General features: G+C 50.1%; 2 protein-coding genes across 4 annotated transcripts in view; one reads left to right on the forward strand and one right to left on the reverse strand.

The window, feature by feature from the left end:
- LOC149332920 (leukocyte elastase inhibitor-like) overlaps positions 1 to 5,640 on the reverse strand; it is a 32,822-nt gene extending 27,182 nt beyond the window's left edge. Inside the window, exons 1-2 of the mRNA XM_089555771.1 lie at positions 5,332 to 5,640; positions 4,125 to 4,316 (exon numbers count right to left, since the gene is read on the reverse strand). Coding sequence (XP_089411897.1) covers positions 4,125 to 4,316; positions 5,332 to 5,640 — 501 coding nt within the window. The remainder of the gene's footprint in view (positions 1 to 4,124; positions 4,317 to 5,331) is intronic.
- The window catches only part of LOC149332913 (uncharacterized), a 333,095-nt gene that overhangs the window by 166,923 nt on the left and 147,826 nt on the right, over positions 1 to 18,346 (forward strand). The gene's annotated exons all lie outside the window — the stretch shown is intronic.

The raw sequence follows: 18,346 nt of genomic DNA on the forward strand, positions 1-18,346 counted from the left end.
AAAGATTGGGATATTATCCAGGCAATCAAAAGTTTTGAAACGGAAGAAGAAGATGATTTTGAAATTGCTTGGGATAATACGCACAGGTGGGCAAAAGAACAGGAGCGTAAAAGAGCTGAGGAAGCGGAAAGAGAGGAACGAGAGGCACAGCACCAGGAGCGTATGGAGAAGCTAGCAGCGGAGCTAGAAGAGCTTAAACTCGAGGCTGAGAAAAGGCGGCTCGCAATGCTCAGTGGTCTTAATGGGAACGAAGTAGCAATGAGTGACGCTATCTCCGTCCAGACATGGCCTTCAATGTTCCAGTCCATCGCTGAGTTAGAGAGACATGACGCCATAATACAAGATTGCGAAATGGCGCAAAACCGGCATGGATGGCACACGACAGAGCACGGCCAAAATAGAGAGGCTACAGAGACCGTCTCCGAGTTAGCTAAGTGTAACTCCGCGAGAGCTCGTTCAGAAAACGAGTGGAGAGGGCATGGATGGCGTCGGACAAAGCCGAGCCAAGAGAGACTTCCCAAGCTAGCTAAACAGACCGTCGCCCAGTCAGGTAGTCGCAGACCTGCGAATAAGGGCCGAGAAACGGATTCTAACCGGCACCCGCGGTTTAGAATAGAGAGAGCTCCGAAGAGAGGCTGTGCAGTGAGAGTAGAAACCGTGGCCGATTTGGTTAAGCGTGAGGACGCTAGAAAGGGGCCTGTACAGGCAACTAACCGGCACGGATGTGAAAGGGACAACTTCCCCAAAGGTACATGTTTCGAAAGGGAAACAAAGGGGAGCCCTTTAGGAATTGTGAATCGTGGCAACTCCGATTTGAGGCGTCACTGCGGTGCCAGTGAACAAGCCAGTGTTATGGCTACCTCGGCGAAGCTGGCGTATAAAGAGTGTGCAGCTGCTGTTGAGTTAAAACGCAGTATTGAAAGCCAGGCTGAGACACAGGAAGAGAGCCCGATTCGAGAAGAGCAGTGCGTTTCTGAGGAAAGCACTGAGAGCGATAAGCCAGCTGCAGAGGACTACCTTCAGGGGAGCGAACTGCTCATTTCCGGGGCAGCTGAAGGTCCGTCTGTCAGCTCTGTAGAGATGACCATCTGTTGCGAAGGCAAAGAGGTCGATTTTGTGACTAAGGAAGGATCACGCGATGCATGTCAAGGGCTGGAGGAAACAGTCTTGGCTCATGCGGTGCACGCGGAAAGTCCAAAGCGAAAAAGGAAGAGGGCGAGGACAAAAAGGAAACGGATGAAATGTCAGGCCCTAAATTCACGTGCGCGGACAGGTGCTAGTGTTAGCACAGAAGGAAATGCGGCAGAAGGCAAAGGAAAACCTTCCCGCATTGGAGCTCGTAAGTTTGCGCTTAAAGTTACCGGTCAGGCGGCACGCGTGTATCGTTCTAAACCTGACCGCAGAAACAGAAAGGGAAGACCACATCTTCCAAGCAGAGCAGGAGGGAGGTTTTTCAAAGGGCATCGGCCTGCGGGAAAACCCAGACAACCCGTACCTGCAAGAAGGCGGAAAGGGAAAAGGCAAAGCGGCCTGAGAGACCGGAGGGCGCTAGGTTGCGCGACCCTCAGCGCGTGCGAACACAGGGATTTAGCAACAGAGACCCAGCACGCAGGCATGTTCACCGCGCGCAGTTGAGAAAAAGGATGCGTCCTTCACTTTCCGCACTGGATTCCCGGAAGCACGCAGGGCGAAAGGGTAGCCGAGCTTCGTCCTGGGGGCGACAACAAAGAACAGCTTCCCGCGCTGGTCGCTGTGCGTCGCCAAGAGCCGGTTCTCGACTTTGCATGCCCTACCAAGGCTTTCTGAGCGTGTCGAGGGGGAGCGGAGACGACAGAAGGAGTCGTAGATGGCTTTTTTCAGGGGCCGTTTGTCACGAAATGACAGCAGTGTCATCAGTCAGAGGGCGACCCCAGAGGGCGCGTCTGAAGGGCTAATCACTTCGACACGGCGGAGGTGAGTCGGCTTTCACCCCCGCGTAGCCATTCGAAGTAGCTGGTTTTTTGTTCCTTTTTTTTGTGTGTGCGAAATCAAAAAGGGAAAGGCTACTTTGTTTTGAGCTAGACTGATCGGAAGTTACTGTGTTTTCTCTTAATATTGAGAAAGATTAAAGTCTGAATTAGAAATTAGTGGCAGTTTGCCGTGCTACGAAGTTATGAGAGCACTCGCAGGAGTTTAGCGAAGATTTGTGAGTAGACTATGTGCTGTCTGCATAGTTGGAACTGTTCAGAGCATTCAAGTCTTGCTGTGTTTGAAGGTTGGCACAGGTTTCTGATGTATCGATAGTAGACTCAGACGTGTCAGACTTGGTTGAGGTACCAAGATCTTGTTGCTACATTAACGCCAGTGTAGCTAATGCCTTGCGAAAGGCAAAGAAAGTGCGCATAGTTGTGCATATCTGTGTACTCTTGTTTACTGGCGAGTGGTTAATCAGCCGATTGTGGTATTCGGAGATTAACCAACTGAAGTGGCTGCAGAATTTTGTAGAGAACAGCTGTGGCAGCTTTGTGTATAGGTTATGGTGCCTGACACAATGAGTTTAAGAGAAGTTTTGCGTCAGTACTGGAATGAGTACGGATTCTGATGAGCAGTCGCATTTTTGTGAGTTTAACTGGAGCAGTTGATTCTCAGTCTCGAGCGATCAAGGTTCTTTGAGAAGAGCCAGTGGATTAAACTGAGCGTGGGCCAAAATTTTAAGCAGACTTTCGATATTCGGGTGGTATAGGGGATCAGAGCTTGATTGATAAGGAATGGAGTTTCTATTCAAAATTTGTAGGCTTTGACACACCACCGCTTGTCGTACAAAGTGGCAGTCTGTCTTTGGCGACCTCAGATGTGACGCGGACGCTCGCTTTGACCCTAAATTTGGGCAAAATTGAGGGGTCATTATTCTGAAACAGGATTCTGTTTGGTACTAAAAGGAAGCCTGGTGGGTCTTGAGTGAATTCCAAGCGCTTGCGCGTGGAGCGGTGCTTTGTTGTTTGGAACGTCCCATCTGTGCTTTCCTTTGTTGATGTTTGGTGTTTTGGGTTTGCCTTGGGAGTTGATGTTGCAAGCCAAGATATCAACGTGGACGCGAGCCCATCTCTTCCTGCCCAGCGGTGGGGAACGCTGGCCATTCGAGATTTTCCGGGCCGCGGAGGAGCTATTAAGATCGACGTCAGCGGGTCTCGTTTGGAGCCAGCCAGCACACCTGTTTCTACTGTGTATGGCTGCGAGCAGAGTGTGATTACCTTCGGGCTGCCGCCAAGGACCGCACGCACTGAGAGGACCCAGGTGACAGCTGGCTTCAATTACGGAGTTTGCACGGTTGGAGTGCAGGACCAAAACCAGACCCCCTTCACAAGTGCCTGCACGTGTAGAACGCCGCCGTCGCCTCGGGGAGACGAACGTTATCTTCCCCATTTGCCGTGACCGTGCCAGGGAACAAAGGATCTCGTCTCCGGTTGCTCTTTGGTGTGCCAAGCACCGCGACAAGCTGGGGGGCCTCATCTCCGACCCAAGCACGAGGAACCACTTTCGGCGTTTTCGTGACCTTGCGTCCGGCCTCGAGCGGCGGGTGTCTTTGATTATCAGCAGATGTCGGTGACCCGCAGAAACCTTCGACTGGCCGGAGGCCATCACCTACCAGTCAACGCTACCTCGACGACAACCTTCTCTCCCTCAGACTCAACATGTGACGTGGGCGTGGCCCTAAGTGCAGTGGTGTGTTTGTGCGCACAAGTTTGTGTTGTTTGTGATCTGGGCCCCTCCCACCCCGGCGTGGGCGTCCTCAACCTAGGGACTTTGGGGAACGAGAAGGCTATAAATGTCGAGAACGAATGCGGCAGATCAGCTCTCTTCAAGCCTCTCACTTGAGCTCTCTTGAGCCTCCCTTCAGTTTCTAACCATGTTGTAAAAAGATGTAAATAAACCCTCTTGTAATCTTCCTCCCATCACCTTAACTCTTCGACTTGAGGGCACTCATGTCCTGGTGGTGGTGGGAACGGGTGTCGAAGCTTGACCACGGTTCCGTCAAGCGAGCAGCAGCGAGCTAGCAACGACCCCGAACCGACCCATCAGCCCCAACAACTGGTGGCAGCGGTGGGATAGAAGCCCCAACTCCCCCCAGCGTCAACAATATGTACCTTCATGTCTACGCGGTGCATCTCGGCCAGGTACTTGTGCACCAGCACCGCCTCGAAGTGGGGCGCCAGCGGGAAGCTGCGCTCCACGAACGCGTGGCACGACATCTCGTGGCGCACCTCGGCCGCCGGGTGGCGCAGCAGCAGCTCCAGCAGCACGTGGAAGGCGCCCGCCATGTCGAAGCGCTTGTTCACCTGCGCCACGTGCACCGGCCATATGACTGCCAGTCACAGCCCTAGCGTGTGAAGGGGCCTTTGCGCTCTAGGGTGTGCGTTTGGACACTCGTAGGTTCCAGACATGTCTAACATTCTTGGACAAAATTTTGAATATTGGAAAATTGCAATGTAGCTGTCCCGGAAATACATTGAAGGAATGGCCCATTCTTCTGATGTGTTGCAAAATCCTTTTAAAGTTTTTTCATCGCGCGCATGGAACAGTTAAGACTGCTGTAGAAAACCAATGGGCAACGCTCTTGACGATCGTGAAAGCGTTAACGTAAGAATGCACGCCTGCCGACGGGAGATGTGCTGATATAGTGATTGTGATAGTGCAATCTTACAATATATGAAAAAATTGCGTTCATAAAGTCTTTCCCGTTCAAAGCTACTTGTTTCCAGAATTTTTTGGTATGCTAGTATGAAACGCGGACTAACACAAGGCAGGGGGAGGGGGGGGGGGGGGGCGTAATGCATGGTGCTGACGGAGGGGGTCAACACCCTCTACAGAATTTCAAAGGGTGTTAAGGTGGTGCATTATAAGGGAAAGAAAGAAGCGGCAGCGGTGACGGAAGCGATGAAAGAAAAAGTTCAAGGAGGCAGTGAGAAAGACGCGGCCTAGTGGAGGGCTCCGGATTATTTTGGAAAGTCCCGGATTAACTTGGCGTTCTCTAACGTCCACTGATATCGCGCAGCACGCAGGCATCCTTGCATATATATTTCGCCTCCATATGCGGCCACCGCCGCGGTCACCGCTGCGGGTCCGCTTTCCTTCCCTTATGTTCCCTGTGGATCATGTTCGCCGGAACTTGGAGGTCATTCATTTTCTTCCTGCCGGGGAGCGGCAGCGTGTTGGTGAATTCGAACTTTATAGTCGGATACGACTAAAAAAGAAAAGCGGCAAATTCCCCTCAAAGGGGATCCTCTAACTAAAGGGATGTCATCAGCGTTGTTTGGAGGGCGTCCTCCGAGGGACAGTTGGTGCGCTGCTCGCCTTGAACGCCTTGGCCATCTGGTGCTCGGTGTTTCCCTGCGCCCCGGCGTAGGCCGCGCACATGGCCTTGAACACGCTGAAGGGGCCGATGCACACCGTGCAGCGCGAGTCCAGCGCCGCCACGTGCTTGAACAGCTTGATGGAGAAGCGGTTCGCGTACGCCACCACGCGGTCCAGCTCCGTCACGGGCGCCGCCGCCGCCGACGTGGGGGCGCTGCCGGCGGTGCCCACCAGCGACTGCTGGCGGGAGAGCTGCTGCACAGGTTGGGGCTGCTGGGGTGCTTCGGCGCCTGGTCCGTCAGCGTTCATCTGCGATGGTCGGGTAGTGGGGCAACTTACATGGTCGCTACGGACAATTCTATCTGAGTCTGTCTGCTTTTCATGTTCAAGCTCACTGTTATGACGTGATTGCGTGCTCATGTCGTCATGTTATCAAATGTGTGTCATACATACTAGCTACCATGGCAAGTGCCACTATACTGTTTCCTGAACTGACTTCCTCAGCGATCCACCGCATCATAAACGTACCTTAATGACTTCGCTGTAGCCCTTACGCCTTCTGGCTTGTCTGCCTGGTTCGGTCGCCGCGGTGCCTCTTGGCTCACTCTGTCACCGGCCGACCTTCCTCTGGGACTGGTCTTGCTGATCGCGTCGACTTGACGAAGCGGCCAGTTCCCGTCTGCTATCGAGGACCGTGGTTCACCACTCGCGGAGGCCTTCTGCAAAGTACGAGGCACGCTTCTTCCTCTTTCTCTGGTGACAGAATCACGCGCTACAATATGTCCTGATGCCTCCCGGTTTGGGCAGTCCCACTCGTGGGTGTGGGAAATTCTCCAAGAGGAAAACAACGTCCTGATTCATGGCCGGTTTCTCAGTGTAGATAGGCGCCATTTGTTGTTGTTGTCATTATCATCACCTTCGCATTAACAGCTATAGCGCTGTAAAAAAAGAGACTGCCAGACTCATCATCATCGTTATCAGTCAGACTACGCCCAATGCAGGGCAAAGGCCTCTCCATGTCTCTCCAGTTAACCCTGCGGAAAACCTGTTCCCCTCTCCGTTTCGACGCTGCCGGCCGGTCATCTTCACCATCGTGCATCAGTACAGCACCGGCTGGGCGAGGAAGGAAGTCTCCCTCATGGGGGAAGCGGAAGCAGTGACGGGAGCGCCCTCTCGAAGGCTACGCGGAACTCCGCAGAGCCGGAGCCAGCGTCACGAGCGGTTGCAGCTGCACGCTCTCGTCACCTTCCACGGCAGGCGCATGGAGATACGTCGCGCCTTGCAGCTGGACTTCCGGTTCCAGGCAGTGAAACGAGCGTAGCAAATGCGCGCTCTCGTCACCTCCCCCGGCAAATGCTCGGGGATGGCTGTGCACCAAGAATGCGGCGCTCACGGGAAGACCCGGCTGCCGTTGTCGTCGCGTATAAACGTTCGCCGCCGATACATACGAAGTCGCGCTCCTGCCCCACAGCCGGGAAGTCGGAGGCCCTTCTACGTAGCCTTCTACTTCCGAGGAATGCCTGGTTGATGTTTTGTAGCTAGCAGTCCACTTTGTGTATTATTTGCAGGTGTAATAAATAGCATATGAGTGTTCACGCTTTGTCGTCCCTCCCTGTGTTCCCTCAAGCACGAACCCCTCTGCGGTTAGCGAGCGGAAACTCAGCATCCGCGGAGTGGGAGTGGAAAGCTGGCCCCCCAATATTTTCACAACCCTTTGCCAGCTGCGGCCACCATATCCCCGCAAACTTCTTAATCTCGTCAGCACACCTACCTTTCTGCCGCCGACTGCTACGCTTCCCTTCTCTTGGAATCCACTCCGTTACCCTTAAGGACCAGCGGTTATCTTGCCTTCGCATTACATGCCCTGCACAAGTCCATTTCTTCCTCTTGATTTCGACTAGGACGGTCATTTACTTGCGTCTAAACCAAGAGGAATGATGTTTTATTATTGCGAGGGGTTATAGCGATTCTTGCATACACACCCTACTCGAGCCCACGATGACTCTCCTTGAAGGCCCCTTTGGATATGATTCTTCTTGAGCCAAAATAAAGGGGGGTTCGTCTTCATCTTATGTTTACTCCCGGAGTATAGGTTCTGCTTGCTTCTGACGCAGTGCTTGCCGTTGGCTTACACATAAACGCTAGCGTCTGTTGCTAAATGTCAACGTTTCTCGTGTGTTTGTTGCTCGAATCTGTTGTAGGAGGGAGAAGAGAAGGAAATGCGGGGAAGTTAACTGGTCGATGAAACCAGGCAGCTACCCTGCACTGGGGTAAAAGAGTATGGGGATGTAACGTTGAAGGAGGAAAGGAGGAGATAAGAAAAAAGCAGTAGGCCACTGATGGGCGAAAGTTCTTAGTGAAGTTGTGCGTGTGGTGTACTAGGCGTAGCTCTTCGCCCGAAAACAAGAATCACGTAAGACTCACCCGTGGACTAACGGAGCTACATGGTTCGCGGGTTCACGTGATTTTACACTGCCCAATGCACGCCGATAGCCTTAATACACGCAGTTTTTTTACGCAACGTATACAGCTCAGTGGATATCGTAAGGTACAGGTTGCTACCACGGAAGGGCGCGAACGCGCTCTTTCGGGTATCACTATGTCCGTCGTGGCCGGCACTGGCAGGTAACGTGGCAAGTGCGACGTAGTAAGCATCACCTGCACCATTTTGCTTCGATGCGCAGTCGTGTCGGACGCGCTGGCGCTCTTAAAGGTGCACGGTCATGTCTTCCCGTGTTCCCTCTAAGTATGAAACAACCTGTACATGTCATTTGTGCTGGCCCGTGCAGTACGGAACCCTTTGTAAATAGCCTTTGATTCATTCCACTTTTAGCAGGCAGCCTAATACTTTGCTGCCATCTTGATGAACAGTGTCTGACGCATTAACCGGAAATGGCAAAGCTACGGCCAGAAACTACCGGTGGCACCGTGCAACCGCGAGAACACGAATCACTAACTAGGTTTGAACACCGTTGCGATAGTGCTGCTTGTACGTACAGTCTTTGTCAAAAGTTTAGAGCCCAGGGTGTTTACTTCTCAGCCTTGCAGTGGGACTCCTGAAGCATTCTGGGAAGTCCTACCCATTGAAGGAGGCAGAACCAGAAGTCTTCTTACCCAGAGGAAATTTGGAGCGCTGGAGATGCATCACGAACCATACAGTGAGGCTCAGAAGCAAACCCCCTGGGCTCCAAACTTTTGACAAAGGCTGTACGTTCCTTCATATGGAATGGCAGTCGTCCCTTCTTCCCTCGTATTTGCGCTAGTGCGCTGCTTTTTCCTAGAATTTCGTACCAACTCGCCCACCAGTCTACGCTATTGCAATGATGAAGCTTGGTATACAATTACGAAACTATGGGCGAGAGCAGCAGAACGTTGCGAACACGTTTTTGCGGCAGTAAAAAGCGGTTAGGGATGGATGGTGCATGGGTATGATATACGACGAGGCGCAACCAAGGCACGACCTTAGCCTTCTAACGCGAAACGTGCCGAACCAGACGAGCTTCGCTACACACTCGTACAGGTGTTTATCTCGTTACCCGTTCGTCTTTTCTCAGGTGCTAGGTGCCACCTTTAGTTACTGGTTATCGCTGGGTCATTGAAAGTTAGCTTGTCCATGACTGTACCTGTTCACAGCACCTCATCGTTTAGCATGTGCGACCTCTTCAAAGTATTTAGTCTGGTTTAGTTTTGTTAGGTTTAACGTCTCGAAGCGACTCAGGCTATGAGAGACGCCGCAGCGAAAGGTTTTGGATAATTTCCACCACCTGGGGTTCTTCAACGTGCACTGACATCGCACAGCACACGGGCCACTGTAAAATATCGCCTCCAAGAAAGGCGGCGAAAGGTCAGCAGCCGAGCACTATAACTGTTTAAAGGGAGACTGAAGCACTTTTTCTGAAAATCGGGCTGGCAGCGGCATCCTACAGTTTTTCATGCTGTATACTGGAATATCGCATCCAAATAAGGCAAAAACAAGCGCGAATTGCCTTTTTTAGCCGAAATATGGGGCCTGTGCCGCGGGGCACGCCGCGCGGCGCGCCGCCGCCCGTGATTGGTCAAGAGAGGTCGTGACGTCACTTTGAGGACTGGAGAAGCTGCCGATGCGGATCCGGCGCTGCGTTGAGGGCAGATCGCAGCTTTCCGTGTCGTTGTAAAAGCGAATACGGCGAGTATTTTTTTTTACTGACCACCGAAGAAAAGGATACTACAGTTTGCTCATTCCACGTATCGCCTGAAACCAAAAAAGGCACAAGCAAAAAATTCTATGCCTAGCACAAGCATACGCCAGCGTCAAAGACGCGATGCAGACCATGCGTAAAAGGTGCCAGCACAACCTCGGCTCGTATTCTCGGAAAGGAAGGGGTGCGAACAATACTCAAGTCAATTACTACCACCGGACGCCTCCTGGCTCGCCCGGAAGAGCGTCATCCTAAAGAAAAAGTCCAAAGCACTGTGTACAAAAAATCCTGTTCTCAGTACCCGGCGTTGCAGGTTGGGGCAAGAAAGTATTTCAAGGAAACGATGAAGGAGCACAAAGTTGGTGTCAAAATTAGCGAAGCGCAGTGGCCAAGCACTGCGAGGCATGTGACCACAAGATAGTGACGCAATCATGGTGCGCTGGAAACCGAGCCAAATACGCCCACAAATACGCTTCACTCCTGGCGCGTTCAGCAGATGCCAGAAAATATTAATCGCTGCCTCGGAAACGTTCACCCTTCCTAGATTTGCAGTTTAGGTTCAGTGAAGTAGTTGCCAACTATATGTGTGTTTAAAAGCCAAGCTAGCTGCAACTCGCCCGCTGCTACAAGTTGATGAAGAAACCGAGTAAGGTTGCGGTATTTTTTGCAAAAACTCGGTTGGCATTCATTTCTCTCATAAATTTGCATCCGAAATCAACGTCGAACGCTTTCATTTTAATTGCTTAGCTAGGATTAAACGAAATGCCGCATATGAAGAGCTTCGATGCTTGCTTGCTTTGCTTTATTGTGCTTTGCTCTGCTTGCTTGCTTGCTTGCTTGCTTGCTTGCTTGCTTGCTTGCTTGCTTGCTTGCTTGCTTGCTTGCTTGCTTGCTTGCTTGATTGGACACGTCGAACCGAGTATAAAATCACTAACCGAGCCTTGCTGAGCACGTCTCAGGTGGTCTGGCCGCACCTAAGCTGAGGAGAGCGACACATGCTTAAGCCTCTATAAGGTTTCTTCAGGGGCTAAGTGAACATGTTTCTACTTTTAAAAGAGGCGCTTCTTCGGAATGGTGACACGCCTCTTATGCGCGAGGAAATGTGTTGTGTTGTGTTGTGTTGGGTTTTATGGCACATAGGCAGCTAAGGCCATCATGCGCCAAGCTCAGCGAGGAAATCAATGGAACTGTGTCATGGTTCAGCCGCAGCTTTTCGACAGAAATCTCCAGAGATCACACTAGGACAAGCTCTGCCTGTAGCCGCTCTTACGAAAGTGTTTCGAGCAGAGTAAGCTTGCTTTAGTCGGCTTGAATTCTTCGTCACAGCAGCGAGCGGTTGCGCTGCGAGCTTGTGATCTTGCGGAAAACAGTGGAAGACGACACAGTCGCGGCCGTAGTTGTTCGTGGACACGAACGCAGAGTAGTGCCTGTTGAATCTGATTCTCAAGGTCGGCTGACACGCTTTGTACGTCACAACGCACGCAGTACGAGGAACAACGCATGCAGCACGAGAAATAACGCGCGCTGAAAGCGCGCTCGGGTGCGCCGAAGCATCCCCGGCTCCTCAACATGACGTCACGCTTGCCGACATGGACGAGGTTTCCCTCTCCGCTGTTCCCCTCTCCTGCGCTTGCGCGGGGAGCGGGAAATTTAAACATCGCATTTTTAATTGGTGATTGCGCCACTGTTTTAGCCAAAATCGAAAAAATAATTTCACAGACATGATCAGCAATGACAGTACTTCAAAACCCTAGAAGGTTAGCTGATTCGAAAACCGCCTCAGTATCCCTTTAAGCATCGAGGCAGCGCAGCAGAGAAATGACCACAACGGATAATTGCACGGCGCACAAGCTCATAATAATTAGGTCCGTATTTTTTCGTGTCGCAACGAACTTAAGTGGTTTATTTGTGGTTTGTGAAGTTTAACGTCCCAAAGCTACTGAGGCTATGAGAGACGCCGTAGTGGTGGCCTCTGGAATGATTTCGTCCACCTGGGGTTCTTCAACGTGCACTGACATCGCACAGCACACGGGCGCCTTCTGCGCTTCGCCTACATAGGAACAAAGCGAAGTGGTTAGGGTTAGGTGCGAGCAGTTTTTTGCCATTCATCCAGCCAGTGTCGCACTTGTCGCCTTTCTTCTTGTTTATGAACTCCGGGTACTCCCAAATCACTCCACGCAGCAAGTATGTATGAACTCAGCTCGGCCCCTGCAGTTAATTTTCGCTCGCTGCGGAATGCCAGCCGCTCTGTTTTCGTGGGAGATGGATGGTCAGGCGACGGCTACGAAAACGCTGCCACCGTACGCGGACGCGGGACGATAAGAAAAATTGCACGAGAAAATTAATAGCGCTGTCCGAGTGCGTTTAGCGCTGCATCACTCGTGCCAGTCTCTCGCCATCCGAGCTGTGACGCGCGCGGTTTTATCATTTTTTCTCTCTCTCTGGACGCAGGATGCAGCGGCGTTATCAATTTTTAAGGCGAAAGCCTTTAATGCCTCATACTCTTGTGACCAAGGAATGTTAGCAAATCTGTCCGCGTTTCGCCGTCACTACTTGAAAAAAAAAAACTGTGTCGAGGCTGGGAATGGAACCAGGGCCTTTGGCATGTAAAGTGGAGAAACTACGAAGTTTGAGAAAGCTGTACAGCTTTCCTTTGTAGCCGTTTGGCTGCGTTCTGGTGGATGTCATTGAGTAATTACTCCCTTATACAAATCTACTCCACCTTGGGGGATTCCCCTAAACATTTGACCAACAGACGCTACCACTCCGCCGCGAAGTCTGAGGGTTTGAGTGCCACAGAGGCAGTCAAAGTGGTGCGGAAAACGCTTTCGCCTCTACCCACTTTAGACAGTCAAAGTGCCCCCTGAATTTTTATTAATTCTTTGAAGGCTTTGCATTTTCTTCAGCCGTAACGATATTCTCTTACTTTGTTAGTGCTTACATCTTCTAAAGTTCACAAGTGCCTTCACAGGCGTCTTAACTCTTACAAGAAAAAAAAAACGCAAAATGCAAACAGTCCGTGAGGAATCACGAAGCGCAGTGCCTGTCTGTTTCACAATATATACCTTTTAAAATGTTCGTTTTTGGACGCAGCCATATTTCCACTAGGCTGTGCCAGCAGCGTTCTGATTGACGGATTTCGTACAGACACCTACTGCGCATGCACAGTGCACTCCACCGCGCATGCTCGCTCAGTCAAACTGTAAACAGTGAATAGGTCTGTACCTTCGAACAGCTCCGGGAGGGAGAGCGATGGAGGGAGAGAGAGAGAGAAAAGAGAGAGAGAGTCGCCATAAGCGGACGCGGCTGGCTGTATCCAGTTAATTTGGACCGCCTGATGTCCTTTAACATGGAATGACATATCGCACAACACACGGTCGTGTTTTGCATTTCGTCTCCGTCTAAACGCAGCGCGGCCGTGCCAGGGATTCGATCCCGCTACCTCGCTCTCACCAGCCGAACGCGCTGCAACCGCGGTTGTCACAGAAAAACCGGCTGCAAACAAATGCTCGGACTGTGAACTGTCGTTTCGCGATTGATGCGACTCAGCAGCTGCGGCGGCTGCCACCGCCACCTACATGTCACAGTTGTAACTCGAAACTGCACCGATTACCGCAATGTCTGCGCGTTCAGCCCGCGACACGTGTGTCTTAAATGCGCCTCTGGGCGAAGCCTGGAAGCAAGTTACAAAACAAGCCGAGTGCGGCGGCGGCAGGACTTAATAAAGCGGATTACGCGTTCCTTCGGCGGCCACGTGCTGACGCTGCGTGAATGCGTGTACAGGATGAATGATTAGCGGCCTTGCGGCGCACTCGGCTGGAAGCCTATTTAAGGAAGGAAAATCGCTTAAGCTCGCCGAGTGTGTCGACGTTTGCGAAGCGCCCCAATTTTCCCCCCTTTTGAACGTGCGTTGCCGCTGCCTTGCCGAGTTTTGTTTCTTTAATGTTATTTTTTTGTGAGCGTATTTTCGAGCCATCTGAAAGATGCAACGTCTTTTGACAATCCCTGTTTCTACTTCCGTGGAGCTAGGAAAGAAAGCAAAGCGCTGGCGTTTGTCAACTCCGTGGGTTTGGCGCTATTATGTTATTGCTTTATAATTGAATAATACGCTTACCCTGCTACGGCACAGTATAAAACTAATCACCCTGTGCTGGTTGTTTCCGTCTTGTCAAAAACTATATTGTCGAATGTTATAATTTCTTTCAAGTCCGTTCAGTACAACTCTCCGAATAGTACTTTTTTTAGTTCACTGGTATTTGATTGCATGGATCTAAAAGCTAGCCAGTGCCGCTTATTTCATTTTGTTGTGTTTTGTTGTTTCATACTCTGCTCTCATCCTGGTATCGTGCAGGACATGGAGGTAACACGAAAGGTGCTTTATCGCGAGCACAGGATGGTGAGGTCTTGAATTAGCGTTAACTTGGAGAGGGAACCGAAGAAACTTGTGAGGGGGAAGCTCATTAACGAGTTAGCAGTAAGAGGGAAAGTGGAGGGATTGAGGATGTCGCCACAGAACAGATATACGGCTTTAACTGAGGACGACGACCTTGATGTTCAAGCAGTGAACGATAATCTCACAGCTATCATTACGAAGCGCGCAGTACAAATAGGCAGTAGGATGGTTCGACAGTGTACCGACAAGCTATCTAGGGAGGCGAAAGATCTGATTAAGGAATGCCGAAACATGAAGGCATCTGACCCCACAGAGAGAATAGAACTGACAGAGCTATCGAAACTAATCAATATGCGCAAGTAAAGCAACATAAGAAAGTTTATTAGGGAGAAAATCGAGCATGCTATAAACAACGGAGGTCGCCTAAAAGCTGTGAAGAGGAAACTAGGCATAGGTAAAAACCAGATGTGTGCGTTAAGTGACAAAGAGGGCAATGTAATTAGCAATTTAGATAAGATAGTTCAAATAGCCGGAGAGTTCTGCGCAAATCTATATAGTATAGCCAATGCAGTCAGAACGTTAATGAGAGAGGCAGCCGAGCACAGAAATGGGACACCTCGCCAGTAACGAAGGAGGGAGTAAAGAAAGCCTTAGGAACAATGCAAAGGGGGAATGCAGCTGGTTAGGATCATATAACAGCAGATCTGGTGAAGGACTAAGGGGAGGTTGTGCTAAAAAAGCTAGCCAACCAGTATACGCAATGCCTTGTGACTTGGAGCGTGCCAGAAGCTTGGCTTGGAAGAACGCTAACATCATCTTACTTCATAAGAGAGAAGACGTCAAGGACGTAAAAAATTACAGACCGATCAGCTTACTGTGCGTTGCCTGCAATGTATTTACCAAGGTAATCGCTAATAGAGTCAGGACAATCATAGACTTCAATCAACCAAATGATCAGGCAGGCCTTCGTAAAGAATATTCGACAATGGACCATATTCACGCTATCAGTCAGGTAATAGAGATATGCACAGAATATAACCAGCCCATATATGTAGCCTTCGTTGATTACGAGGAAGCATTTGACTCAGTCGAAACATCAGCTGTCACGCAGGCATTGCGGAATCAGGGTGTAGAAGAGTGTTACGTAAAAATACTAGATGATATCGATGCCGGTTGCCCAGCCACCATATATAGTCCTCCGTAAAGTAAGCAAGGGTGCCAGGCAGGGAGACACGATCTCGCCAGTGCTATTCACTGCCTGTTTACAGGAGGTATTCAGAGGCCTGAAATGGGAACAGTTGGAGATAAGAGTTAATGGAGAATGCTTTAGTAATCTGTGATTTGCTGATGACATTGCCTTGCTAAGTCAGGAGATTAATTGCAAAGCATGATCAAATACTTTTACAGGCAGAGGAGATCGGTAGGTCTGAAAATTAGTATGCAGACAACAAAAGTAGTGCTAAACAGCCTCGGAATCGAACAGCAATTTACAATTAGTATCGAAGTGCTGGAAGTGGTAAGGGAATACGTCTGTACATAGGGAAGGTAGTGACCGCAGATCCGGATCATGAGAGGGAAATAACTAGAAGAATAAGAATGGGGTGGAGCGCATATGGCAGGTTCTCTTATATGATGATTGGCAGTATCAGTTGATTTTCCCCCTCGATATAGGGAAATTGGGTTGATGATGATTATTGAAGGATGCTTGAGTCTTGCAGATTCGATATTGCTCAATCACGTTGCTCGAGGACACTTCTGGAGAGGTTAACTGTTTATTAACAATTAATAAAACAAAGACACAACCAAGGAGAAAAGGTATTTACATTAGACTGATTCGTAGTTTTACCTGACGAAACCAGCCCTCGGTCTCTCCGAAACAGCAGGTTTTAAACCGTATGTCCCCGCACTCTGATGGGACACTAACCAATCAGGTAACTCCACAAACATCCACCCAATAAGACATTGGGGAAAGTAAAGCATCACCAATCAATGATTGGGAAGAGAAAACACAGCCAATCAATAAACACTGCACAAATACGTACACTTTCCACCGTGGAGATTTCGGAGGATCCTCCCATCCTCCAGTGAGCTTCGCGAACATTCTCGCTTTCCCACGGTGCAGGTTGTTTCAACCTCTGGTGAACCCACTTTCGAGGAAAGGCCATCTCCGAGGTCCGTGTGTGGAGTACCGTCTCTCGCAAACTGTCTTCATGTCTGCAGCTAGCGTGGCAGTGTCCTGTTGACCGCGCCTCAAGCTGTCAACGAGCGCCGCCATAGACTTGGGACAAAAGCCTCGCGACGCGACGCGGATCCGCCTCGCCGCTGGAGCGTGCACAATGGTATGCGCCCCGACGCATACATTCCCGCAGGGGGTTTGACCTTTCCCTTATTCTCGGGATCCTCCGCTGTCCGGCTTCCCTTAGCCCGCTGGGTGGCGACTGTGACTCACCTCCTCCTCTGCAGCTGCGAGGGGGGGAGGGGGGGGGGGGGGGGGGGCAGAAGGAAAAAAAAAACTCATTGGAGATTCCTTTACCGCGAACCCAGACGCGGATTTCTTGCACAGTGCACATCTCCCCTGTATCATTTTCTAACTGTCCCCTCACCCCTTTCATTTCATTTCTACACCATGGTGGAAGTGGTTTATTTAAAAAAAAAATCTTTTCCTTCCTTTTATTACTTCAATAAAACTACTACTACTACTACTAACCAATGTATAGCGCCACAAACTTCTTTGTATCCCTCAAGAGAAAAGTATACATAGTAACTGTATCTTAGTGGCATTCACCTATTGGACAGCAACGCGGAGGCTAACGAAAAGGGTTAAACTTAGCTACGGACAAAGCAGCGATGTATGGAAAGGAAAATGATAGATGTAAGGTTACGACTTGAATGCATATTCGCGCTCTGTCCTGTTTGTTCCTCTCTTCGTCCCTTGTTATTCGCGCGGTTGCAATATGCATTCAAGTACGAACCACGAACTAGCCCACGTTTCCCTGTATCTATGTAACGTTACGTGACAGGAAGGGACAGAGTGGGTGTGGGAACAAACGCGGGTTAATGACATCCTAGTCGAAGTTAAGAGGAAAAAATGGGCTTGGGCAGGGCATGTAATGCAAAGGCAAGAGAGCCACTATTCCAAGAGAAGGCAAGCGTAGCAGGGGGCGGCAGAAAGTTGGGTGGGCGGACGAGATTAAGAAGTTTTCGAGTATACGGTGGCCGCTACTGGCAAAGGACAGGGTTTATTGGAGAGACATGGGCGAGAACTATACCTTGCAGTGGGAGCAGCCAGGCTGATGATGATGATGTTGTAATATGTACCATTTACTGGCTTCCAATTTCTTTTGTAACAACCCTCCTCCCCGGGATGTATCTTGGAAAGGAACCTCTGAGTAAGTTAATAAATTACTTAAGCGTTTATTTCAGCGCCTGCTAGGGGCTGTCCTTTTGGTGCATTACGAGAGCACCCCCAGCTGGGTTCGTTCGTTCTCAGGAGCTTTAAAATTTATTTTATTTATTTATTTATTTAGAACATACTGCAGGCCTACAGTAGGCCCAAGCAGGAGGGGCGAATACATAATATATGAAAAAAGGAACAGGTTTAGCAAAATTGAAAAATGTTAAATACAAGTTGTAACACAAAATACAGCAATTACAGCAGCAGCAGCAATACATCAAATACAAAATTTAGCTGGCGTTATGCCGATGCTTTACGCGGTGCGTTGTTTCGCGCTACAAATGTCGTCACAACAGTAGCTCCATTGCTGCACTGTAACAAGAATTCGCTTATATGGGAGTAAAAAGCAAATATTTTGTCCCCTAGCGCACACCTTTTTATAAAAGATAGTGGGCTAGAGGACTAGCTTACTCCTTTTCACTCTTTTCTGTTTAGAGGGTACGTTCCTTCCCCTTTCTTGGCATCGTTGATATATGACTGCCAGTGTGCACTCCTTTGCGCGGCGATTTGTTGGTGCCCCGAATGCTGCGGCGATGGCTGGGCGTTGACAGTTTACCCGCATTTTCTGCTACGTCATCTGGGTTGAAGCTGCACTGGCCATTGAATGAATGACTGCAACGAAAAGGTGGCTGTCTTCAGAGCTTTGGCTGTAAACTGTGTTTGCAATGTATATTTAAAGCGTACGAAACCGCCTTCGGTTCTGAACCGGTTTTTCTGCTGACGAGCGCTCCCCCACCACCTTTGTTCCCCAATTCGAAACGCCTCACATCCTTTCTCCTCCCGGTGTGAGCCTTCTCGGTACGGCTCATGTTTTGCCCATCGGACCAGAAACATGTGCGCTGATGACGTAGGCCGGGAGAGGTCGCGTGGCTGTGACTGCGTCCTTGACTGTGACTGCGTCCTTGACTGTGACTGTGTCCTTAACTGTGTGACTGTGACTTCGATTTTGTCTTGTTTTGTCTTGATTATGTTTTTATTTTTCTGATTTTT

This window comes from Amblyomma mixtum, chromosome 8 (assembly GCF_055824585.1).
Source record: "Amblyomma mixtum isolate Tamu chromosome 8, ASM5582458v1, whole genome shotgun sequence".
NCBI classification, from domain to species: Eukaryota; Metazoa; Arthropoda; class Arachnida; order Ixodida; family Ixodidae; genus Amblyomma; species Amblyomma mixtum.